Source organism: Lycorma delicatula, chromosome 9, assembly GCF_047948215.1.
Source record: "Lycorma delicatula isolate Av1 chromosome 9, ASM4794821v1, whole genome shotgun sequence".
Taxonomy (NCBI): domain Eukaryota; kingdom Metazoa; phylum Arthropoda; class Insecta; order Hemiptera; family Fulgoridae; genus Lycorma; species Lycorma delicatula.
Genome location: NC_134463.1, coordinates 129207704 through 129234553, shown reverse-complemented (window position 1 = coordinate 129234553; position 26850 = coordinate 129207704). Strand labels below are relative to the sequence as shown.

The following is a 26850-nucleotide window of genomic DNA, read 5'->3' as shown; positions in this document are numbered from 1 at the left end:
AAAAGTATTATTTTTAAAATCAGCAAACTATGTTTCATAAACACAAAGCAAAAAAAAATTTCGCTAATAAAAAACGCCGTAGAAATGTGCAAAAATAATTCTGCAATTAAATTATCGTAATTTTTGTACTGTTTCAATTTTTTTTTGTTACAGGCATAAAAAATATCCAATCGTAATGGTTTTTTATTGTCAAAATTTGTTAAATCTCTTTAATATACTGTAACTTTTTGAAATTTTTTTCACAAGAGGGTAGCATAAGACTATGAAGGGAGGCAATCAGACCAACATATTTTCATGGAGCGCTAATCAACCGCAGATCATTGTGATCACTGCACAATGAAGTAGAACAGTCCAAATGTAAAAAAAAAACTTACAAAATAATAAGAGCAGAAAAACGAATATTCGATAAACTATAGAAAGAATGGAAAAGAACTTAACAGAGATAATACAACTGACTTTTATCAAACTTTCATACCTCAAAACAAAGGCTACCAGCCTGCTTGTATGAATTTTAAAAATGAAACAGAAGAAATAATTATGAACTCTCAAAATAACTTGAAAGCCTTAACAAAATATTTTGAAAATATACTAAACTGTCCTGAACCTAACGAAACTTTTGATTTTGAGAACATAAAGACATGATATTCGAAATTCCGAATCACCTAATAAGAACAAACTATTAACATAATAGAGACTTAAAAACAATAAAACTAGTGAAGAAGACATCATAGTGCAGAAATATTGAAATATGCTAACGGGCAATTTGCAAAGAAATTAGAGTAAATGCTTTAATTCATCCGTTACATAAGAAAAGTGACAAGACAGATTTAAATAATTATAGAGGCATATCTTTCCTATCTGTGCAGTATAAAATATTATCTCTAGCTCTACAAGTTAGAAAATTGGAAACTGTAGAAAAGAACTTGGGAATATCAAAATTGTTTTAGACCAAGAAGGAAATGTGCAGAACAAATTTTTAACCTTAAAATGTTATTGCACTGTTTTAAAAATAAGTATCCTAAAATGATCATGATCTTGGTAGGCTTAAAAAAAAAATATACAATTCAGTTTAAAGAGAATCACTGGTTAAGATATTAAAAGAATTTAAAATCAATCCAAAAATATAAATATCATAAAGGAATCATTAACTGAAATTTACACTATAATTAATTTTACGGGAGTATTGCCTGATCCCTCTGAAATCAAAATGGCCATAAGAATATATCCTTATTTATTAAACTGTCTTAGAAAAAGTTATAAGGGAACTAAAGGAATTAGAAATAGATCAAATTATTGAAATATGAGATAAACAGTAACTTCAATGTAAATGTTCTTACATGTGCAGACGATTTGGTAATGCTCGCAAAAGGTAAAAAAGAAGCCGGAAAAAGAATTTTACAATTAGAAAAATGTGCAAATAAGATTGGTCTACAAATCTTGTTTTAAAAAACAGAAGGATTCTCTAACTCTCAATCTAAAGATTGAATAAATAAAATTAAAATTTCAAAAAGCAAAGTTCTTAAACAGTCAATAAATTTAAATATTTAGTAGGATTCATAATCCCATATAGAATAAATAAAGAAACGATTAAATATAAATAGAAAAGAATAAAAAAGCCCTTTTTACGATCCATAACATTTATTACAAAAAACTTAAAATCAAACATTATAAAACGTTAATTCTACCCAAGCCTTGATCTGAATGTTTACAATCTTCTCCAGTAAAGAAATAATACGAGGGTTATTTTTTTTTCAAGGTCCGATCGGTCACAAAATTAAAAAATTTTTTATTTGTAGCAAGTACTTACATAGTTACGCTATTTCATGTTACATAGTCGCCACTCTGATTTGGACATTTGCCGTAGCACGGTACCAACTTTCCAATACCCTCGTCATAGAAGGGAGCCGCCTGTGTTTTCAGCCATGTTTCTATGCTGGTCTGCAGCTCGATGTCTGTGCCAAAATGTTGTCCTCCTTGCCAGCGTTTCATGTGAGCAAAGAGCTGAAAATCGGATGGAGCCAAGTCCGGGCTGTATGGTGGGTGATCAAACACTTCCCAACGAAAACGCTGCAGGAGCTTCTTTGTTACAGCTGCAGTGTGAGGCCGAGCATTGTCATGGAGAAAGACAATGCCTGATGACAACATTCCTCTCCGCTTATTCTGAATTGCCCTTCATAGACGTTAAAGAGTCATGGAGTATTAGGCTGCAGTGATGGTCGTGCCACGTTCTATGAATTCATCCAAGAGAACTCCATTCCGGTCCCAGAACACAGTAGCCATACACTTTCTGTTTGAGAAGGTTCGCTTGAACTTCTTTGGTTTACTGGGAGAATGAGAATGCATCCGCTGTTTGGATTGTTCTTTTGTTTCTTCAGTTTCGAAATGGACCCATGTCTCGTCCCCTGTGACAATTTCGTTCAAAAAATCTTCTCCTTCATTGTGGTAGCGCTGGAGAAACGTTAGGGAGGCGTCCATTCTCATTGTTTTGTGATGGTTGGACAGTATCTTGGGAAAACTATATTGCACACAGTTTGCGGTACTGAAGTCTCTCACTCACAATGGTATAGAAATTTCAGGAAACTAATCACTCAATACAGAAATTGTGAACCGATGATTTTCTCGAATCGCCTCATCCACTCGCTCAACGAGATCATCGGCTGACACTCGCTTCCTTCCCTGACCGCCTGCTTCATGAACATCTGCACATCCTGCTTTAAAGTTCCTGCATCATTGTCTGTAACTCATTAAGTTTCACCCTACACATTACTTATTCGTCTATGAATTTCAGCCGCATTACACCCCTCAGCCTGAAGAAATCGAATTACCGCACGCACTTCACACTTGCTAGCTGTGTGTTCAGAACTAAACGGAATGACGCGGCGTAATTGTAGACCATACTAGAGATGCTGCACAACATATATGCACAAAGGTTCATCTGATTTTTTGCACGGGTTTTTATTTTGTGACCGATCAGACCTTGAAAAAAATAAACCTCGTATTTAGGTTAGAAAAGAAAATCTTAAGGAAAATATGACCCAGCAATTATAGAAAATCAACAATAAGGACTTAGAAATACCGTGAAAATTTATGAAAATCTAGAAAAACATAACAACAATTAAGATAAGAAGGCTAAGATTTTTTGGTCATATCTATATAATGGAAGATAGATTGATTAAACAAATATTAAACTATTGTAATAAAAGAAATCTAAACCTAAACGACTCATAGAAATTAAATAGATCTCTGAAGTTTAGGAATCACAAAAGATAAAATAGAAGGATAGAGATGAATTTAGAAAGCTAATTCATATTTGAAGGTTTTCAGAAAAGGAAAAACCTTTGACAATTTTTTAGCTTTGTTTACAGAGCTTTGCTATGTTTACAAACATAGAAAGAATATCCCTTGCAGAAATGAATATCAAATGCATTTTGTCGCGCCAAGAGTGCTGATAGGAGACAATATACTGACTCTGTGAATATAGTACTTCAAAACTACTTCACTTCAAACATTCCCTACGTAAGCTCAGGACAAGATCTTTTTTTATTTTTAAGAATGTCTTAATTCAATGAAGAATTCACAGTCGATGGATTTGAGAATGAAAATCATAAACTTATCTTATGCTGCTTTTCAGCCCATGGGCTGAAAGTTTGAAAAATGTTTTATCACTTAAAAAGTATAGCCGTGATTGCAGTTGTCTCAGCACTAGTCTCATAGTTTGAAGTGAATCTTCATCCAGTAAGTTGTTTCTTCAGGTTTGGAAGAGAAAAAAAAAATTTCCAGGAGCTAAATCTAGCAAGTACAATGTATAAGTGTACTGACTTACACATTGGAAGTATAAGTCAAGAGTTTTGCAGCAATATTCCGAGACATGTGTGTGTAGTGGCATTATTATGAAAAAACACTTTTTAGTCAGATGTGGATGTTTAGTCTCAATAGCACCCTTGAATCGGTCCAGTAGTGAAACAATACTCCTGGCAATGGTCTTGTCTTTTTCCAGGTAGTATGAGCACTACATCACAAGAATTCTAAAAATTTATAGCCATTACTTTTCCTGCACATGTAACTTTTTTCGCTTTCTTAGGTGCACTCTCATCTGCTCCTACCCACTGGTCTCTGGTGTGTGATAGTGAATCTATGTTACATCTACTATTATAAAAATTCAAAGAAACTGGAATAATGTTTAAATAACTCTAAACACTGTTGTTGAGAAGTGTTCAGTCAAATCTGTTTTTGGTCAACTGCCAATAAACGGGCCACCCATTGAGCAGAAAGCTTTTTTCATACACAAAACATCATGAAAAATTTAATGGATACGGTTTATCAAGATGTTTGTAATATCAGCAAACTTAAGTAGTTACAGTCAGTGATTATTTAATATGGTAATGTGGATTTTTGTAACAATTTTTTCTCAGTGTTTTATACTTTTGTATTTATTACATTTTATTCAAGTAGTATTATTATTATTAAATCATGTTTAAGGTTATCTAACCGTAAATAGAGAGGCTCTGGTTGGTAAAGAAATAAATGACCATTATCAGCTGCCTAAGAACTCAGCAAACTTTTAACCAAATTTGGTGCTCTGTAACTCCTAAAGTAGCTAAATCTCAGTAATCAAATTTATACAGCAACTTTATCTTTGGAAAAAATTTTTCCTGTAAAATTTTCAAATTTCTTCACTCAGTCCTTTTTTAGATATAAGACACAGAAAATGGCTGAAAACAGCCAATTGGCCATCCTTGAAGATCTCTAGGAAAAAAAGGACATAAGGCTCCTGACTGAAACTTAAGTTCAAGCCATGTTATAGCATTGACAGGAAAAAATAATCAATGTTAAACTCTTTTACTTGATGAAAAAATACTGGTCTCGAAAATTAAATATTAACTGTAAATTCAAATATATAAAAAATATGTACATATACATACATATATATATATATATATATATATATATATATATATATATTTGTTTTTAACAATTTCCTTAAAACTTATAAGAAAATAATTTGAATAATCATTTCAGACAATTTCATGCTGAACATTCTGGTTTTTATATTATCATGACATCTTTATACATAAGGGATTTTTACACGGTTTTCTGCAAAACATGTTATTTGTGAAAAACAGGTATCTGCACAAACAAAAATGGCTGCTGAAAAAAATTAAAAGATAAGTATAACCATTAATAACAATTAAACAAGAAAAAGACCAGATAAGGCAGAATTTTTGGTTTGCTTGGCATTTCTCCCGCCACCACCCCATTCGGTCACCCTAAAGCATAAGACCAAATGTCTGTGCTACAAATGGTTACTGAGTTACAAAACAGTTTAGCGACCAGTGTCCTAACTAGCTCCTAGAGCTAACCTAAAAGTGTGAGCGGAATAAGCATGGTACCCCTTATTTACTTCTGTTACTTCTTAAACAGCCACAAAAAAAAAGTACTCATATGAATTATGATTTTAATTTAATTTATGTTAAAAAAAAATATATGACTCATAATAGTTTGATTTTAACTTTCTGACATGGTTTAATAATCAAATTTTAGAAGTACAATGCACATATAATTTCATCACATTTTAAATTTATGTATCTTTTATATTAGCAAACTCTCCGTAAACAAATTTTAATGACTTATACTATAAATATATATGTGGTCAGTTAAATATATATAATTTATCCCTCTTAAGTTATTTTAGTTTGAATATAGCTGGCTTTTATGCAAATTCAAAATATGACTTCCAAGTTTCAGAGTTTTTAAGGAAATACTTTCACTCGAAGCATCTACTTAAGGGAGATCCATTATTTTTTCCAAGGTAAGATTTTGTGTTTTTATAATGTAAATAGTATTGACTAAAATACAATTTGGAAATAATATACAGTTATATTTCATGCAGATAAACGGAGATTTTGTTTGAATTTATATCGTTAAAAACATGAAAGTTAATAAAGTTTCTAAAAACCACTAAAAAGTGAAAAATTTGCCGATGTATTTATACAAAGTGCTTACTCAAAAAAAATATAAACATCCTAAAAATAAAATTACCTCTTGTTTCAATTCTGTAGATGTGTTAAAGACGAATATAAAATGTTTTAAATCAGCACATACTTTCAGGTGATTTGAAATGGATTGATCCATAAACTGGACATAAATATCACTTTATATATGTAACTGATTTTGCAGAACCACCGACTGCAGAAAGATGATTTTAAAAAGAAAACGAAGTAATTAAAAAGTTAAAAGAGATGTATAATTATTTTAATAGAAAATACATGTTGGCCTGCACTGAAGGAAACAGCTCAAACTAAATCGAATATTTAATTACTATTAACCTAATAATCCAAAATATACCAGGAAAAGTGGGAGACAAACAATTAATATCCAATATTAATATAATATTATATTAATATTATATTATATAAGACCCTCGGTTCTCCAGTACCAAACATTTTTTTGTTTCAGTTTAACATTCACTTAAAACACTACACCAATATAATTCAAAACAACACTTACTGTTATAAATTCATCAAAATTAGAGGAATTTAAAAATTTTACTGCACTATTATCTTCCTCCCACTCAGTATCTCTTGGTTTAACTGACCGTTTTCTCGGATCCTTCATGAATTCTACTAGCTTTTCTTTATTATTATCGCCATCATATGTATGTTTTAGTATACCCTCCCTAAAACAAAACAAAAATAAATAAGTTAAATAAATATCAAGAATATTTTGTTCACAACTAATTTTTTAATAAAATTACTTATTTATTTAATTCTTACATATTTCTTTATATTTTTAATTAAATAACTCACAGTTCACACTGTCTGGTAAATGGCAATTCCTTAGTTCAAGTTAAGTATTAAAAAAATAATCAAATGAATAAATTACTCAGAATTCTGCCACAGAAAGTAAATAAAAAAGTTCTATCCCTTCAGCCGAGAGGGTTCCTGAGGTACTGAAGCACATCACTTACATCTATAAATGATTTATCTAAACAGAGAGTACCTACACAGCCAGTGCATCAATGGCAGGCACTGAATACTACATTCCTAATTTTTTTATATAAATATGAGGGTCATTTAAATATAAACTGAAATTTTGACATGTGGACTGAGGAAGAGCACTGAATATGGTGGGACGCTGCATTAGTGAGTTGGACTGTGTGGATGGGAGCAACTGGCCAACTAAGCCCATAGGTCACGATTCCACGTCAATAGCAGAATGTCTGAGCAGGAAGTAACGCCATCCACTGCACAACATATTATAATCAGATTTGTCAGACACACTTGAATACGACAAAGTGTCAGTGAGGTCGATTCCACGCCTTCTCACCGAGGCACAGAGAAATGTCCAGAATGACATCTGTCAATGGCTTCTGAATTGCTTTGAGAAAGAAGCAGAGGCATTTTAGGACCATATTATGACCTGCAATAAAATTTGGATTCACCACTACACCCTGGAAAGCAAGAGAACAAATATGAAGTGTTGGAAAAGTAGGTAGTCAGGTCCAATCAAGGCCAAGATACACTTGTCGGCTGGAAAAGTTCTGACAACTGTGTTTTGGAATTCAAAAGGTGTGCTTCTGATGATTTCCTGCACAAAAGAAAGAAAGGTCAGTAAATGCGGTATACTACCGCATTAGTTATTGGATGATGTCAGGGCTGCTTATCACAACAAATGACGCCGGCAACTGACTCACAACATCTTCCTTCTCCACAATAACACATGGCCACATACAGCAAGACTCACGAGAAACTCCCTAAAATTCATTGAAACCTCTTGTACACCCCCCTTATATTCCAGACTTGTCACCATGTGATTTCCACATGTTTTGTTTGCTGAAAGAAGCTTTAGGATGAGAAAGATTCAAAGATGATGCCATAGTCAAGCATTATGAGCACAATTGGCTGTTTAGTCAGACATCTTCTTTTTTTTTTTTTATGGGGGATCAGGAAGCTAAGATCAGGAAGAAAATGTATTTCTGCTGAAGGAAATTATGTAGAAAAATAAGGTAATTTATTTGTAATTTTATCTAATATCAATAAAGCCATGTAAACAAATTTCAGTTTACGTTCAAATGATCTTAGTGCTTAATATTAAAAAAAATTTGCAATTCACTGTAACTCTTTAAAAAATTATTTTCAGACTGCAATCGTTATTTATTATTTTTTGAACACAGTAACAATCTGGCATAATGAAAACAGCCATTGATGTCCAGGGTCTACAACAATAGATTTTTCAAATATCATTAATTTTTATGTCAAACGGTGTAATTTTCAGTTACCAAGAGAGAGAGAGATTGTGAATTAACTAAATATTTCATCCTGTCATATTATCCCTTTTGCTCACATGTAAAAGTAAAAGCTTCAAATTCCTACCTGTGAAACGCTTCCCGGCATAAACTGAAAGGCTGGTTAGAGGGAAGGGAATGATAAAAAGCCTCTCAAAAAACATCTTCGATTAGCTTTATCCAGTTCTAACCTTGCAAATCAGAAAATTTTTTTTCTTTTGTACTTACCGTTTTATTCTTTTTATCATAATTCAGGAGAGCATGACTAAGATTGCAATACCAAAATAAAAACTAAAAAGGGAAGGAGAAAACTAAAAACCTACGTTTTCTATTTCAGTAGTGGTAATAAACATACTATGAACAGATACCAAATGAGGATGTAAATATTTATCTAATACTTATATTTTAGACCTTTATTATTTTTCATACACTAACTCTAACTAATAAATTATTTTTTCCTACACTGATTACTCATTATTGTAGGGCATCTTTTTGAATAGCAAATCATTTTAATGAAAATACTGATTATAAAATTACTGTTTTGAATCCTTACTTTTTTGGAAAATACGGTTTGGAAAAAAGATTGAGAAAGTAACTTGATATCCATTACTTTTGAAAATTATGAAATTTTTTGTTAATGTAAATCACCTGTTCACAGTGTATCTTCATCATTTTTAGAAAATTTACATCTGATAATTAACAAATTGTTTACTAATAAAAATAAAACAATTTTAGTGGTCACAATTATAAACATACCATCGATAACTGATGATAATTTTTCTCTTAAAAAAATTTGTCAAATAGATTTAAATTTATATGATACAAACAATTGCTGACATTACAGCAAAACAATCTAACAAGTATTTTTACAAAGAAAAATTTTTTAAATAACAACAAAATCAGGCAATCCCACTGAAAAGAAAGAAACTGATGCAACCAGAATGTAATAAATGGATTACTCCATAAGATATAAAGCTACGAAAATTTGTGAAAACAACTGGCAGATTTTCAAAATCATTTTTATTCAATCAGTCTATTCTGTAACTGTATAATTTAATTTTCTACAATTCACACCACTTGCACCCAAAACAAAAAAAAATACAATCATTATTGTACTGCATTAAAAATATGACACAGTTACTAACTCAAAATAAAGAAGAGTTGGGAATCCTGTAATATTATGTTTAACTCTGATAGCAGCGTTCTCTGGTCTGTTAACATCTATAGCAGCCATAACGGCAAAATCTTTGACCTCAGAAGCAGCTGCTGCATAATCTGGTTTCATACGCTTACAAAATCCACACCACGGTGCATAGAACATTACCATAACCGGACGATGTTCCTTTTTTAATAATTTTTCTAAACTCTGTAACAAAAATACCAATATATTTATTTTAATATATACATTGAATGATTTGTTTTGATGCTTTCACTGCTTCTTTTCAATCAAAAGCTGATCCTCATACCGGTTAATTTTTTTTTTGCTTGAAGAAGTTTTTATAGGTATAATTCTAGGAAATAATTTTATGTCTGAAATAACTGAAAATACTACAAAAATGCTGTCAACATGTTTGACAAAGGAACACTACATTAAGTGGTTTGCTATGTAGCACCATCTAACACAACTAATTTTTCTTGATTAATCTTTAAATCTGAAGACGTTCTTAACTAAAACATAATAGGTTTCACATCTGGTTTAAAAATTACTGCTCCAATGATTGGAATTGTTTTAGAAAATGTTTACTTATATTCAAATGTTTATGTTAAATACTTTCAAGAAAAACGAAATAGAAAATATATATTTTTTTATTTAATTATTATCTAAAGATTAAATAATAAATTAACAAAAGTAATAAACGAAATTGACAATAAAAAACATTAATTAATTATAACAGTCATGATCGCAGACACTGAATCATAGTAAAAATAAGAAAAAAGTAAGTCTTATAACACAAGTTATTATTTGTACTACATAATCTCTAATAAAAGAAGAAAAAAAAACTGAAGCTTGATAAAGTAGAAGGGCTCCTTTCTCCTTTTTAGCCATAACCAAAAAAAAAAACTAACTGCATTTATAATTTATTTATTCGCAATGATTTTCTGATTACTAATCATCGTGGACTAATATCATGACATTTAACTGGATTTGCAGAAAAAAGTATTTTTATATATTCTCCAAAACATTTAAAATACCCTGTAATAATATTTTATATCTACATTTTTTTTTCAAGTGAATTGGTAAAGGTTTTTTTAACTAAAATTATAAATTTTTTAATTATAATTAATTATTAAATATAAATTATTATACAAAATATTTTTCTAAAGATTAAATATTTTATATGATATTAAATTTTTTCATTAACAGATTGTTTTGTTTATTATTTAATACGCAAAATTTTTTAAAAATTATTTAGTGGTATTCTAGTTCAAAAATTAGAATAAAATTAGAAAATACAAGGTGTGAAAAAAAATATATTTGGTACTTACGTATTAACGCCACCGCAGCTACAGCTTTATTTAAAAACAAAGTAGTCAATCAGATTTCAGTGGAAAATAGGCCGATATAGAGTATATCATAGATTCAAAACAGTCTCTTTATTAATTTTAATAAATGGTTATTTATATTTATTTATTTTATAAATATAATTTAACCAAACTTAACCTACGCTCACTAACCTTGACTAATTAACACCGTAATTTTTTGAGTATTTATTTAATAAATTCAGTAATTATTGCAATTATTTATTATTTAAATAATCAAAACACTCCTGTTAATTAGTCAAGGTTAGCGAGCGAAGCGAGCGTAGGTTAAGTTTGGTTACATATTTTTAAAATAAATAAATATAAATAGTCATTTATTAAAATTAATAAAGAGACTGTTTTGAATCTATGTTAAACTCTATATTGGCCCATTTTCCACTGAAATCCAATTGACTACTTTGTTTTTAAATAAAGCTGTAGCTGCGGTGGCGTTAATACGTAAGTACCAAATATTTTTAAATTTCAAGCTGTATCTTTGACAGAGTTTATCTTTTTCTCATGCGATGGCAGCATATAAAGTATATAAATATTTACATCCATATCAGATGCATAGTTAAAATTTGGCATCCAAGTAATTAGGAAGTATTTTATTAAACATGATGATTTTATTTGAAAATAAGGAAAAAAAGAATTAGCATCAAATCCTGGATAAAAAATGGAATAAAGTGCAGTGAAATGGTAAGATGGCTTTTGTCAAGGATGTTATGTCAACACCACAGGTATCAATATGAGTGGTACAAACGGTTTCAAGAAGGCCATGAAGACAAAAGGATTGAACGTCTTAATTCTAATTCATTACATTCAGAGAAAATATTGGAAAAATAATGGATATTGTGATCAGTAATTGTCAAATCACTATTAGAGGAAGTCTCTGAAGAGGTGGAAATTTTTTACATTTCATGTGAAACAATTTTGGCTGACGCGTTGAGTATGAAATGTGTAGCAGCAAGTTTTTTCCAAAACTTAATCGATGTGATCACATTATCAACGTGTCATAACAGATGACGAAATGTGGGTGTACGGCTAAGATATCAAAACAAAGGCCCCAGCATCATTATAGCAATGTTGAATAGTATAAGAAAATTATTTTAAATAAGAAAATGATAACGGTTGACAAATTCAAAATTAAAAGTTTTAAAAACAAACTGAGAAGAGAAGAAGGTTTCTGGAAAATTATATAGCTGCTTCCTAAACAGCTAAGACTGAAAAAAAAATCACAGAGTTCAATTGAATGGTTCTTATTGTTTTTTTGATTAAATGGCGTCTTCCATTATGAATTCTTATCACAAGGTCGTAAAGTCAATAAACAATATTACTTAGTTTTATGATATTTACATGAAGCAAAATGTATTCCAATCCGAAGAGAATGACCACAGATATGAGCAAACAATTACTGGATATTTCATCACTATTAATGCACTATTCACACTTCATTATTAATTTATGATTATTTAGCCAAAAATAACTATACTGATCCTGCAGATTTTGTTTTCTCTGGACATGGAAATTTTTCTTGTTCCCACTGATTAAGAGAATATTAAAAAGAAAGCAATTTGCACAATAGAAGAAATATAGAAAAAAAAAAGCTAAATAAACTGAAAGATTAGCAAAATAAGTTTTCCACAAATGTTTTGACCAAACTCTGGGAATTACTTTGAAGGGGAGAGTATCAGTCTACAAGGATAAGTAAATTCTCATTATTTTTTTATCACACCATTTGTATATCAGAGCTGGGAAATGTGGAAAATAAAATCACCTTTAAAGGAACTCTTGTACATTAACAAAAAAAAATATTTTAACTCAAACCAGCACTACTAATGTAAAAAAAAAATTGTCTCACAATGCACCAGGGCAGTCAAACTAATACATAACTTTGCAACCCAAAGTGGGGTACAACAGAAACTTGCTTTATATGTGTCATCTACACTACGACAACACACAGGGTAACACTGCATAGAACGTGCCTTGATAATGGCAAATTTGTTAAGAGTTTTAGTCGCAATGGTTACAAAATTTTCATTACTAAGTCGTCTGGCAAAATAAGTTTAATATAAGAGTTGAATTTTATGGATTCAGGTACATAATGAAAAAATTGTAATAAAAACAAATCATTACATATATTTAGGTTTAAAATATATTACAGTCTTCCATTCAAGTCTCCTTAAATTGTTCCTTTTCAGTCTCTTAGTTCAATTTATTTTCTTTCATAAAACTAAGAACTTATTCACAAGGAACACCTGAAAATATCCAATCCCAATAACAGACTATTACTATATATATATATATATATATATATATATATATATATATATATATATATATATATATATTTTACTGTAGATTTCTTTATAGAGATTAATCAGTTAAGACAATTCCCTGCTAATCCACATTACAATAAAAATTAAAACTAAAAATGTAAAACCCACATTACTTCAACGTTCATTTTATGAAGTACATAATGTTTGCAATATAAAAACACACATAATGCCACAGGCAATTAAGAACTTTAAATAATAATGGACATTAATTTGAACTTTAAAAAAATTAACAATCAACAGACTAGAGTTTATTACTTATTGTGTTAAACTAAACTATAAATTGCAAATAAATAAAACCGGACAACATCAAAACTTGCAGTTATAAAATTTCTGACTTTTAAAATATAAAATGTTTAACAACATGAAAAGCCAAAAAAACTGATAAACTTTCTTTTACCTTACAGTGAAAATCTAGTAATCTAGTTCTTAATAAACTATGAACTTTAAAGAACGTTAAGTACAGAATAGCAAGTAACAGAAATCTGATCCAATCAATTGCACAAATGATACCAAAAAACAAAAATTAGCTAATTACTGTAAAGACTTAATAAACTAATAAAATACATAACCATTATTTGAACAGCAATAAATCTGTTAAAAATATTTTTATATATTACTGGCAAAGTAAAAGTGTAAGAACTTATACAAAATGTAAAAACAAACTACAGTTTTCAGATCCACGCTACACAGACTACACTTATCAAAAAAAAAAAAAAAAGCTAGAGATGAATAACACAGAATTAGTTGGCAAATGAATGTAATAGAACTCTATTTGACAAGCACAGTTAATTAACAACCACACTGAAAAAATCCCTCCAAAATTCAAAAAAGCATGCTGTAAAATTTCATATAGTACAAATTTGATTAACGAGGGGTATTTATACTTGAGTGCTCAATGTGATTAAATTCTACATAAGACAAACAGGAAGAAGCTTTTCACAACTATAAATACAAAAGGTTCTTCACTCCACCATTGAATCCACTTTCATAAACAGACTTCATTGAACAATCTCACATTCACAAAAATCAAACGGACATGAAAAATCGAACACTTTAATATTAATAATGAAGGGCGCAACAGCTAAAAAAGCAACTATATATAGACTAACAAAAAAAAAGAATCAATATGATCACACCCAACTTAAAACCGACACATGCTTTCTTCAAACATAACATAAACAACAAAGATATTACCAAGTCTAATTGAAACACCGGTATTAACACAACGCTCAGCATTCTCAATGACTGTCCCGTAAAATAGTTTTTTTTAATGTATAAACAATGTTTTAAACCATAATAAACTTTTCTGAAGATATTAAAATATTTACTGCAATGAGGTGTAACCATTAAACATGTTATCAAATCTTAAAGAGTGATAAATTTATTTACTTTTTAATGAAATGAGAACCGATATTGTATCGGTCAATAACAAAATATATTGCAATAATAATAACAAAAAATAAATTCTTTAAATAATATACAAAAAGTTACATACTTGTGGGTCAGATAAATGTGTAACATTGGCAGCTGATGGCTCCTCTTCCCATGGCAAATCACCAGTAGGATCTTTCATGAAATTAACTATCGACTGTACAGTTTCTTTCCTATCATATTCCTTGTTAAATTCACCATCTTTATAATGTCGTAACGAATAACTTTCCGGTAAAACTTTTAATTTTTTACACAATTTCCTTCCATCCCTGAAAAAAGGCAATTCATACGATTTTTTTTTAAGTACATCCTACATACACCACTATATTAATTTTATTGTAATAATGCTTTTTAACAGATATACAAGTCCGGTAGTAAATGCATATTTAAATACAAATATATTTTACATGTATTTCAGTTTTATATTAAAAAAAAAAGGTTTCTTACGAATGAATTAAAACAAATTAAAAAAAGACCAGCAAAAATTGTATAAATTCTGCCAACTTTGCCTCTGACAAATTTTTATTTCAAATAAGGGTCTTTAAATATTAACGACTGAACTACATATAATATTTAATTTACTGTAAATAAGTAAAAAATATAAAATTCTTAGTAAAAAGAATCTTGGGTTTCAGTAAATACCTTTAATCATCAAAATTACACTGTTGTTAGTGTAACTGTTAAAAAAATAAATCAAAATTTTTAGTAAAAATATTTGGTTCCCTTGTTTGACATTTATCTCATATGACATTTTTAATAACAGCCACAAATTGCAAGAGATAAAATTTCAGAAAATATAAAAAATTTAATAAAATGTTTAAATTCTTCAGTCAGGTCCCACGGGCCATCTACATTAATATTAGAAAAACAGTTGGATTTTCAATCATGAAAACTAAAATTAAAAAAAAAATTAAAACTTTTACCTTAGCCCCACTCAGTTCTTTTTGTGAGGGGTTAATTTTATTTACTTGTTTACTTATGTAGATCAGCCTAATTTGGTGTAATGTTATTCAAAATGGCTACAAAAAAAATTATGGATTCTAGGTTGGCCCTTTGCCCTGATTGGGAAAAAATCTCGCCAAAGCTTATATATATATATATAAATTATTTTCTAATTATTAAGTTACATTGCTTAACTGCAATTTTTTTTCTATTTAACAATAAAAAAAAAAGTTAATTTATCAGGGTTAATTCCCCCCCTCTCCCCAACAATAGAACAGCCTTAGTTTTTGTACTCTGCTGCTGAATAATTATTTAAAGATCTTTGGTTGTTATGAAATGAAATTAGTTTTTTATATCTGATTATCTGATAAATTTATTTAATAAAAAATTTATTTCTGTTTAGTTTTCCATTTTGAAATTTACCAGTTATAGTAGTGTATCTAAAGTTGTGCATGTGAAAATTTGATGAAGATTGATCAAATAGTTCCTAAGTTACACTCAATTTAAGGTTGACAATAGATAACATCTGAGGTATTTTATTGGTTTCATGGTGGGATTGGTGGATGGAATTTTCTTTGCGTTTTGAGTATGAAGATTACAAAAATACTATTCATATGTAAACTTTTTGGCTTGAAAATCTCCAACCTACTACATCAATTTAACTGCAATTTAAGTAGGCTGTAGTACTGCATCTGAAGTTGCACATGTGAGAATTAATGAAGAATGGTCAAGTCGTTCCTGAGTTATTCTTATCAATCCAAAAAGTTTGAAAATTTGATGGCTTGAAAATCTCTAAAACTACATCCATTTCATTGAAATTTAGATATGCTATAGTAGTGTATCTGAAATTGTGCATGTGAAAATTTGATGAAGATTGGTTGTGTTGTTCTTGAGTAACGCACAATTTAATGGTCAGCAAAAGACAATATAACCTCAATGATGAGGTGCGTAAGAATTTTTTTTCTCTTTCTAATAGTGTACACATTTTTAGCGTATACAACTTTTTTTGTACAAATAGGATAAGATAAATAAGGGATGTGGAGGTAGATGTGGGGATCAGAATTTTTTATATTTTGAAAAATTAGTTTATATTTATCGGGTTATTTTAAAAACATAGTGGATAAATGTACATACATGGTGGATAAATGTTCATACATCTGAAGAAAAATATCTCTCTAAAAGGTTTGGATGCACAGTTTTTAGAGCTACTGCACTACCTGGTTAGCAAATCTCAAACTGCATACAATATTTATTTCCCAAACAATAATCATTTATTATTTAAAAAATAACATTCTGAATGTAAAATAATTATTTACATAATTCAAATTGGTCTTACATTTACTGAAAACGTTTCATAAGAAAATAGAAAAATATTTTCTTTAGCTTTATGCAGCCTTGGAAAGCCCTCTCTTCTGTTCATTTCAATATAAAGAACATAGTTTTACAAAGAACATTTTCCCAAAACATTATCAAGCAATCAAACAGTCCCCGTATCAAAAAATGACAACTTAATATCACATAAAAGTATAAGTTGAAGGGCAAAAATAATATTCTTCAGATATTAATAATAGCCAGTATATAATTTTTCAAAATTCTGAGATGATGGGTTACATTTTGACTTTTGGGAGATTTGATATGGAATGGCTGAACTAAACTGAACACATACTACTGAAATATTTACATAACCTACTTCTGAAAAATTAACTACTTTACTTTATACTTCTGAAAAATATACTGGTTTACTTTCATTTTACAGCACAAAACAGCTAAGAAATAATAATTTACCATATATCATTCTAATTTTAAGAGAATTATACAAATTAACTATAAAAACCATGTTATTTAAATTTACAAAGGATGATCTGAAACAATCATATGCAAAACCTTCACTTTGTTTTTACCTTTCATATTTCAAATTCAAAAAACAAATGAGAATAATTATTTTCTCACCTAACACAATCAACAAGAAGCATCGTCCCTTGTCCTCTAACAACGTCAGCAGCATCCCTAAACACTTTCATTAAAGGTGCTGCTCGTTTCTGATTATTTATGAATAACGTTAAAACATTTGTTTTCGTCCTAAGAATTTTCTTAAAGTCTTTTATATCATTTACATCTTCAACTGAAGTCCCTTTAAAGTTCTGCTTACAGGTGATTAGCAATAACTGGCATAATACCTGAAAATATAACAAATAATTCATTTTTTTTAAAACAAATTTAAAGATGTGAAATACAAAATACAACATTTTTATGGTAAAATTTACGATTAAATGTGATGTTACAAAATACAAAAGGGCAACACCTGCTTGCAATTTCCAAGTAATCAAAAAATCTACAGAAAAACATGTACTTAATCATTAGCATGCTGTACGTAAACTGCAATTTTCCTGTTTGAATTAATTAATTTCTGATCCCTTAAGTTTATAAACAACGATAATTTCTAAAAAGAGATACTTCCGGGGTATTTTAATACCAATCGCCAACACGTAACTGGACTTGTAAATACACATGCACTACACAAAATCAGCAGCTGAAACAACAATGTATCAATTTAAATCGCATACGAACTTACCAAAAATATATGAGAGAGCTTCAGTAGATACATTTTAAATTAATAATTACATGAATTTTGATAATTAAATAGTATCAAACCAAAAGAAATAAACAGAAACAAAAGATGTTAGACCGGTATCAACAACACAAACACGCACGTTGACATATCAACAGTACTGCCAACGTGTATCCTCTATACTTGAAACTTGTCTGTTATCAATAAAAGGGATTTTGTAAAAATAAATAAATATTACCGACAAGTTAATTATTTTATATTTAAATAGCATTGATAACTTAAAAAAAATTATTTACAATGGAAGTGAATCGTGCAATGACATTTCAATTCCGACCTAAAATAACTAGTTAGAAAAAAAAATTAATAAGCACATTTGATCCTGAGATAGTCGACCCTGTCTCAAGATAAAACGGTGATATTTACAATAAATATTATTTTTAATTTTTGATTTAATTCTTTCATATTTTACCAAAAAACCCAACAAAATTGAGTAAGACAAAACTGCCTGCCAAGGAAGAGAATGTTTTTAAAAAGTTTGATTAAATGTAAAGAGAATATTGATTCCCTTTTTTGATGAGAATAGATTTGTTCACAAAGATTTTTTTTCTCTTCAACAGAGGTGTAAATGAGCAGTTCTACTTGGACATGTTGAGATTACATGAGTGTGCAATGAAAACACCCAGTGATGTGGGAGAGTGGGGATCAATTTCTGCACCATGATAACAACCCTGCTCAAATCATACTATACAGTTTTTGTGGAAAAATAAGGTTAACATTATCCCTCATCCGCTCTACTTGCCAATCTTGTTTTGTATGAATTTTTCTTGTTCATGCATATGAAAAAAGAATTCAAAGTAAAACATTTTTATACCATGAAGGAAGTCAAAGATAAATCCCTGCAGGCCTTGGAAAACTTCCTGTTAAGGAATTCAAAAAACATTTTTCCAGCAGAGGGAAAACCCTTGGGTCAAGTGCACTTAATCACATGGAGAATACTTTGAAGAAGATTAAGTTTCAACCAGCAAAGATTATTTGAACAATTCCAATTTTTTTTGGTATCCCATTGTACAAAACTGGAACCAGAAGTCAGTTGATAACTATAGGGTCCTGTTTTTTATATTTTACCTTTCAAATATTCAGAACAACTCTTATAACTGGAAATTCTAATAACTTCTTATAACTCTAACAAACTCTTGTAATTGGAAATTCTCTTTCATGAAATAATAAATACATCCTGATCAACTTTCTGAAAATAAATGGCTTTAGGAAACATAAATCAATTAAGAAAGTTTATTATAATTGAATTGAAAAGAATAAAATTAATTTGATTAATTTTAATGATCAATTTTTATTGATTTGTTTCATCAGTTTTTATAGTTCTTAAAAAGACTTTCTGTTTGAATGTCTGTATCATTTGATCAACCATTGTTTATAAATTGGTATATGTAATTTAATCAGAACTTACTTAACTGTGTACAGTTTATGGAAATTAAAAATTGGATGGTGATAATGATAATCATGTTTTTGATTCCAGGGAATAGATTTGTGTTCCTTAGTCAGTCACAAAACACTTTCTTTTTAAGGTATATTTTAATACGAGTTAAAAATAAAATAATAGTTGCATAAGGCACTGATTTCACATTTAATAAAAAAATTATTAAGATTTGAAAATATGCAGCCATATCTAGAAAAATTCTATAAGTATGCTTTGTAAATTAATCCAGCAAAATTTTTTAAAAATAAAAAAATTGATATTCAAAAATAGACTCAATATTCATATTTTTGACATATATGACAGAAATAAGCAGTACATCTTTAGTGGTTGGTTGCACCAGATATAAATATACATCTCCACAAGAGATAGACTGTCATTGAATTTATAGGAATATGTTTTTTAACTAAAAGAAAATCTAGTACTGTGTCAATGTATATGGTTAGGATTTTGTATTTTGTTCAATCCTATATCTATATGGAGTTCGGTATACCTGTCTGAAATATGCTCCAGAGCAGAAAATTTAAATTATTGCTAAAATCACCCTTAAGGTATACATTATGAGATTAAAAAATTTACATAATGCAATGTCTTTTAAACACTTAAATATGTTAAATTTTTATAACAATAATGTATTGTAGAAAACCCTTCATGGTAGAAAGTATTCAGTTGAATTCATAATATCAAACTGTTTTCCTTTGTAACACCTTAATAAAACACTAAGCTTATCTATCATTATTAAATATTTATTATGCTTAGATATACTGTCACCTTAGTACATAATTTCTTGGGGCTCCCTCAAAAAGTCAGGAATTTTCAAGTTACAAAAATGGGCTATCAGTCACTTAAAAAATAATTTTTATGTTATATACTTTCCTTATTATGCTTCCATTTCTGTCTTTAATAAATTCACTTACCATTAAAAAATTGTTCTTCCAAGTTTACTTAAAATATAATTAAATATTTTCTTTTACAAACACAGCACACTATTGATGAATTTTTAAATAATAATAATCACTTATTGTAGGAAAACAAAACATGTTAAAAATCACACTACGGTTAAATCCCGTAATTGCTATCTACTATTTTTAAATAATGCTAATTAAAAATCCCAAAATTTTCTAAATTTCATTACATTTGTTTACATAAATAAATGCTTAGCTAATTTTCATTAATGTGTTTCGAATTGTGAATTACTTTATGGATATTTTTTATATTAAACTGTGTATTTATCTAAATTTTTTTCATATATTTATATTTTAATCAGATCTAAATTTTATTTTATAAGTAATTGTATATTTTGTGATAGCACCTCTGATCAACTGGGGTTTTCCTTAGCAAATGTGGGGGCAGTTCCTTTTCTTATTTGTGGAACAGCATATCTACCCATTCCTGATGTGAACTATAAAATGCATTATTATGTAATGATCACAATAAAAGATTTATTTTACTTCATGCATTCGGGAAAATAAATAAAATGTACAAAAAAATTTAAAAAGATAATTTTATTATTTATAATATTACCGATTTCATACATTAAATTTGCTGGATAACAATATAGGTAAAAATTACTTTTTTTTATAAGTACGAGATTATATAAAATACATCAAATTAATTATTTATTTATTAAAATTAGTGTAATTAAATTATGAATTATTAGCATAACAAAAATTTATTAAAAATCAGTGATAATAATTTATACAATACTAGTTATTAGCGTAATTAAAAAAATCAGTTCTAAATTAAACAAAAACTTGATTAAGCAAATTAAAACTACAATGCAATTAAATAATACATTAAAATTAAACTGAGATCTGGAAAAAGTTAATGATAAATTATTTCTTAAGAGTGGAGCAAAGATATATATTAAACTACTATAATTATTTATCATGGTGTAAATAGAAAAAAAAACATTCCTTAGGCTTATTTGCCAAAATTATTTAGTTATAACTTTTGAAAATAAGTCAACTTGAAACAATCTTCTAGATTAATATTTATAGACTTCCATTCTTTTGGTAGATCTAAAATGTGATTTGTTCAATTGAAGAATACCTTGTATGATCCACTGAACAGCAAAAAGGGTCTCCTCATGAAAGTAAAGGAGAAATACCTATCAGATCGAAGAGAAGACCTTTAATTATAAACTGGTCTGCTGTTTTATAATTTATAAATTCAACTCAATTTCTTCATTAAAATATCAATCTAATGGATGTCTCTGAGGGTGAAAAAAAAATGGTATTCAAAGAGTAGCATTTAAAAGGTATCAAATATTTTTTTCTTATCTAACAGAATAAATACAATATGATTTAGACTTAAAAAGAAGGTTGGACTTCTGAACACAGACTTATCTTTTATTAGACAAATGTGATACTTAAAGCAAGAGTAAAGTGCGGTTACCGATAAACATTCCCTTGGACAATACAAAAGAAAAGCACAGTAAACCTTGCTAGCTTCTTCTTGACCTCACCGATCATGTATTTAATGAAAATAATGATTTCAATAAATACAAGACCATTAATAAATACATAGTCATTCAATGTTTCTACAAGTTACATTTTTCTTAATATTTTATGTTTGAATTCAAATAAATGAATATAAATATAAAAAATTGTGCTCAAAATCGGTGTTTGTCTTATTCATATGTAAATTTCCATTTACACCATGTTGGTTTAAATAAATCATTAAAAAAATATGAATTCAATAAACTTAGAACATTTTAAGCAAATGTTGAATATAAATAAAAAAAGAAAAAAAGAAGAATATTCTTATCACAATTAATATTTATACTTAATGATATACAACAAATTATAATACTACTTACAAAATATAATCACAAAAAATATAGTTAATACAAAGAGCAAACATTAAAAATTAAAACTAGTTTTTCTTTTTTTTCTTTTTTTTAAATAAAAATTAATATAAATAATCATAAATAATTAATACCTTAAAATAATAAAAGTATTATTATTATTATATTACTATTTTTACAAGTTATATCATTATCATTATTATTTTTTTAAAAGGTTGGCTTTAAATAATTAGGATACACAAGATATAATTGGTTAAACCTTGATCTCAATTAATAACTACAGAAACCAGATAAATTGCATTAACGAGGTAAAAGTCTTGTCAATCAATGATCCACTGACTTTTATAACCATACAAAATATCTTACTTCTAAAGTAACTAAAATATATCAAGATCAAGCACCCATAAATATCTTATGTCTTCTAAATGATAGTTAATGACTAAACATAATGATAGTAACAATTAAAAAGCTTATCGTTATCACAGATTATATAAAAATATATTTTGTTGTTGGTGTCATTAGACAAGATTTAATAATAAAACTACTTCATTTTTTTTTTGTATAAAATATTAAGCAGTATAATTATGTAAACCATCATACACAAAAAAACCTCACATACAATGAAAAGAGTTATACAATTTTTAGGAATTTATATAAAAATAATGTATCAAAAGAACCAGAAAAGATTAGAACATAGTAATAGAGTCGATTAATATAAATAAAGAAATAATTCATTTTGTTACTATAATGGTTCTAATTTTGACAACAGATTCTCCTGTGATATTTTATAAGAAGGTTAAGTTACAACTGCCAAAGAGAAATAATCATAAATATAAATTATTTTTAAAAATACTATGTTATTTATATATCTAAACACATTTTTGTAAGCTATCATTAAAGAAAAATATAAAATGAATTTAATGAGATGCTTTAAGAGAAATAATAAAAGTCTTTAAAAATTTTTGAAACATTTCATTCATTTCAGTACAGCAAATTATATCTGGGCACCAGTACTCGAGGGAATCTATGGAAATGAGAAGGCAGACTGTCTGACAAATGAAAATACAGAATGTACAGAAGCTTTACTGATCTAGCCAACCATGGAGTATTATTAGGTTATTATGACGTACTATTAGGCTGTCGTGTAATGAGAATACAAGAGAAAAAATATTTGGTTTAATGGTAGTCGAACAGAAAAAAATACTGAAGTATATGATTTTTGGAGGGATAAGTTTATTATTTTTATTTACCCATGATAAGAAGGAATTTGGTCCTGGGTAACACAGTAAATCGCATTCTATACCGTCTAATATAGTTCTGCAACATCTGGAACGGTTCAAGTAGCTTTCTAGAAAGGGATTAAAATAAAGGAAAATGTCAACAGCTAAAGATTTATTCTGTGAATTGGTTTCCATATATCACCACAATTAAGAATGTTGAATATAGTTCATTGGATTTTTCTGGAGGCTAATGACCAATATAACTGATGTCACCATTAAATACAAAAAATAAGTTTGGATCTTAGTTCATTCCATGAACTAAGATCCTTACTTTTATAGAGACTAAGATCTTTAACTTATTTTTTGGGTTACAACCTTATTTATTACTGTCTAAAAAAGGTTAGTTAAAGTTATTTAGAAGATTAAAAATTCTTACAAAATCGGCAGATAAAAAACAAATAAATATTTTAAAATCTGGTAATTTGTAAGAACAGAATTCTATATCCAGGAAAAGAGATATCAAAGCTTAAATTAGACATGTAGCTGGCCTGGTTTTGCATAATGTATTCTTCAGTAATTATTTTAAAGATGTGCGACGCCTTAAAAGGAAACAGGATTAAGCACAACAATCCTGCAGGCAGTCACCACCTTACCAAGAAAGTGGCAAACAAATTATGCTACAATAGGCTGAGGTACATGAGGTGATCATCATAGCATCTATTAAAGAAAAAAATTAAAGGTAAAGAATAATTAAAATTAAAGGTAAAGAATAATTAAAGGTAATTAACAAATTTCAGTTTTACAAAAGTAAGCAAATGAAGTCCAGGTTGTTAAGTGTGTTGGAGCCAAAACTAATAAACAGGGCTGGAGTAATATGAATTAAGGGGTACTGTGAAAGACCTGATTCATAGTTGAACAACATTGGGAGTTTTGATGTCCAGAATTGTAAAAAAAGACATGACAGAACTATTAATGGATTCACTTGTGGCAGTTACTTTAAAACTGCCAGCCTCTGTGGTGCAAGGAGTAGTGTCTTGGTCTTTCATCCAGAGGTCCTGGGTTCAAATCCTGGTCAGGCATGGCATTTTCACAGCTGTTTGTCATTCTCTCATCCTATGAAGCACTACCTAATGGTGTCCCAGAGGTTAAAAAAGAAAAGAAAAATGTTACTTTAAAACTAATATTAAAAAGTATATCGTACAATGAACACCATATACGGCAAAGTATATCACAATTTTACAGCTCACATTAACATTACCATAGCAACAGTATATTTTCTTGTTTTAAAATTTTTTTTTCGAAGACTTTCTTATCGCAAACTACTCTAATTAGGCATACAGGAAATCAACTCCATGTTAGGAATTATCCAGAAATAACATTTAAAACAGCTTTTGAGTTACATGAAAGACGGTTCATAAATAAAAAAAGGATTAAAAAATCTAAACTATTAGAATTTATAATTTTAATTATAAGAATAATCTCCACAAAAAACAAAAGCATTATTCTTCTAAGAACAAGCTACAGTTTAAAATTCTTAATTTTATATACCTAAATTACAATTTAAACAGTGATTTAATCACAAAAATTTATAATAAAGTAGAAAACTAAATGAACAAACAAAAATATTTAATAATGAGCGTTAATTACCTGATTGCAATCCAGTATGTTCTCCTATGACATGGTATAGCATACCTGAGTGCTTTCTGATAAATTTTCATAGGTGCTAATTTATCTTAAGCGGCAGTTCTTTTAATCTTCACAACTTATTTTATAGTATATGTGATTGAAGTCTAAAGAACTCGACCAACAGTACATTATCACATTCGAATAAGTTTTAAGACATTTTTTTAAAAAATGTACAGTTAATTTTTTATTTATTTTTAATTTTGTTTAAGAATCTAATGGTAACCGTTGACTCAAATTTTTCCTTGAGGTTAAAATTGTGTGTGTTTTACTTAAATAACTACTACTTAAGTCAAATTTTTTAATCTTCTGACCAAAAAAAAAAAAAAAACGTAGATAATTTATGGAATGTATTGAAGCCATTAGTGGAGTAGTATCAAGAGGTACGATTGTGAAGACACAAGTGCATCAATCCTCACATCACACAAAATTATTACAGAACAAAAATACATATTTTTTGGATATCTGATAGAATATTAAAAATATTAACTGTTTTTCTATTTAAAGATAAAGAAAAATCTGTTCTGGACATATGCAGTTCAATAATGTACATGAAAATTTTGTAATATGAAACTATGACTGTTTTTCTATTTAAAGATAAAGAAAAATCTGTTCTGGACATATGCAGTTCAATAATGTACATGAAAATTTTGTAATATGAAACTATGACAATTTTAATATTACCATAATATGAAATTTTTTTTTATCACTAAACAGTCATTTGAGTAATAACAATCACCGTATTTAAAATCATTTCTAGATAGTTTAATGTATCAAAATGAAAACATTTTTGGTTCATTATAAGAAAATGGACTCCTGCAAAACAACACTAATAATAAACTGACTTTTGAACATCAAAATAAAATCCGATTAATTTATTAATTAATGTAATGGTTCTTTTCTAATTGCTTGTCAGCCTACATGACATGCTTATAAAATTATTAATAAAGAGTTAAGAGTGTACTAGTAGTCATTGCGATGATTAAGTGGAGTATAATTCTCTTAAAGCACCAACAAATAATTAAATAAAATGAATAATTACTAATGACCCTACAACTGATCCAAAAATAAAATTTAGTACACCAATATATAAACAGACATTTACAACATCTACTTACATACAACTTCAGTATATTAACACAATTGTACATTTTAAGTAAATTTGGCACGCAGTAAATTGTTATTTATTACTAAATAAAAAAAATATATATATAGAAATAAGTTATAAGATTAAATAAAAATAAAACAATAAATATCAATAATGGAATGTAATAAGATTGATTAACCAATGCAATATCAAACATTATTAACAATCACACAAAACTCACACATCCGATTTATATACAAAATACAATTCAGTTATAGTAATTACACCAATTTTTTTAATATATTGTAATAAACTGAGAGAAAATTTTTAAGTTGTTTTTAAAGTAAAATAAACACAAAAAGTTTTATCAGCATTATAGCAAAGCGAGTAAGCATTTGTAAAATAATTATAATTACTTTTATCTTTTCTACTATTCCATTATTTCACCTGACATTTGAAAATATTTTTAAGAGT

The 26850-nt window shown here is 28.3% G+C and overlaps 1 protein-coding gene across 1 annotated transcript in view; it reads right to left on the bottom strand.

Moving 5' to 3' along the window:
- The window catches only part of LOC142330552 (protein disulfide-isomerase A5), a 53129-nt gene extending 34896 nt beyond the window's left edge, over positions 1-18233 (bottom strand). The window contains exons 1-5 of the mRNA XM_075375903.1: positions 18089-18233; positions 17467-17693; positions 14639-14843; positions 9430-9650; positions 6508-6676 (exon numbers count right to left, since the gene is read on the bottom strand). Of these exons, the coding sequence (XP_075232018.1) occupies positions 6508-6676; positions 9430-9650; positions 14639-14843; positions 17467-17693; positions 18089-18121 (855 nt within the window). The 5' untranslated portion in view covers positions 18122-18233. The remainder of the gene's footprint in view (positions 1-6507; positions 6677-9429; positions 9651-14638; positions 14844-17466; positions 17694-18088) is intronic.
- Between the last annotated feature and the right edge of the window lie 8617 nt (positions 18234-26850).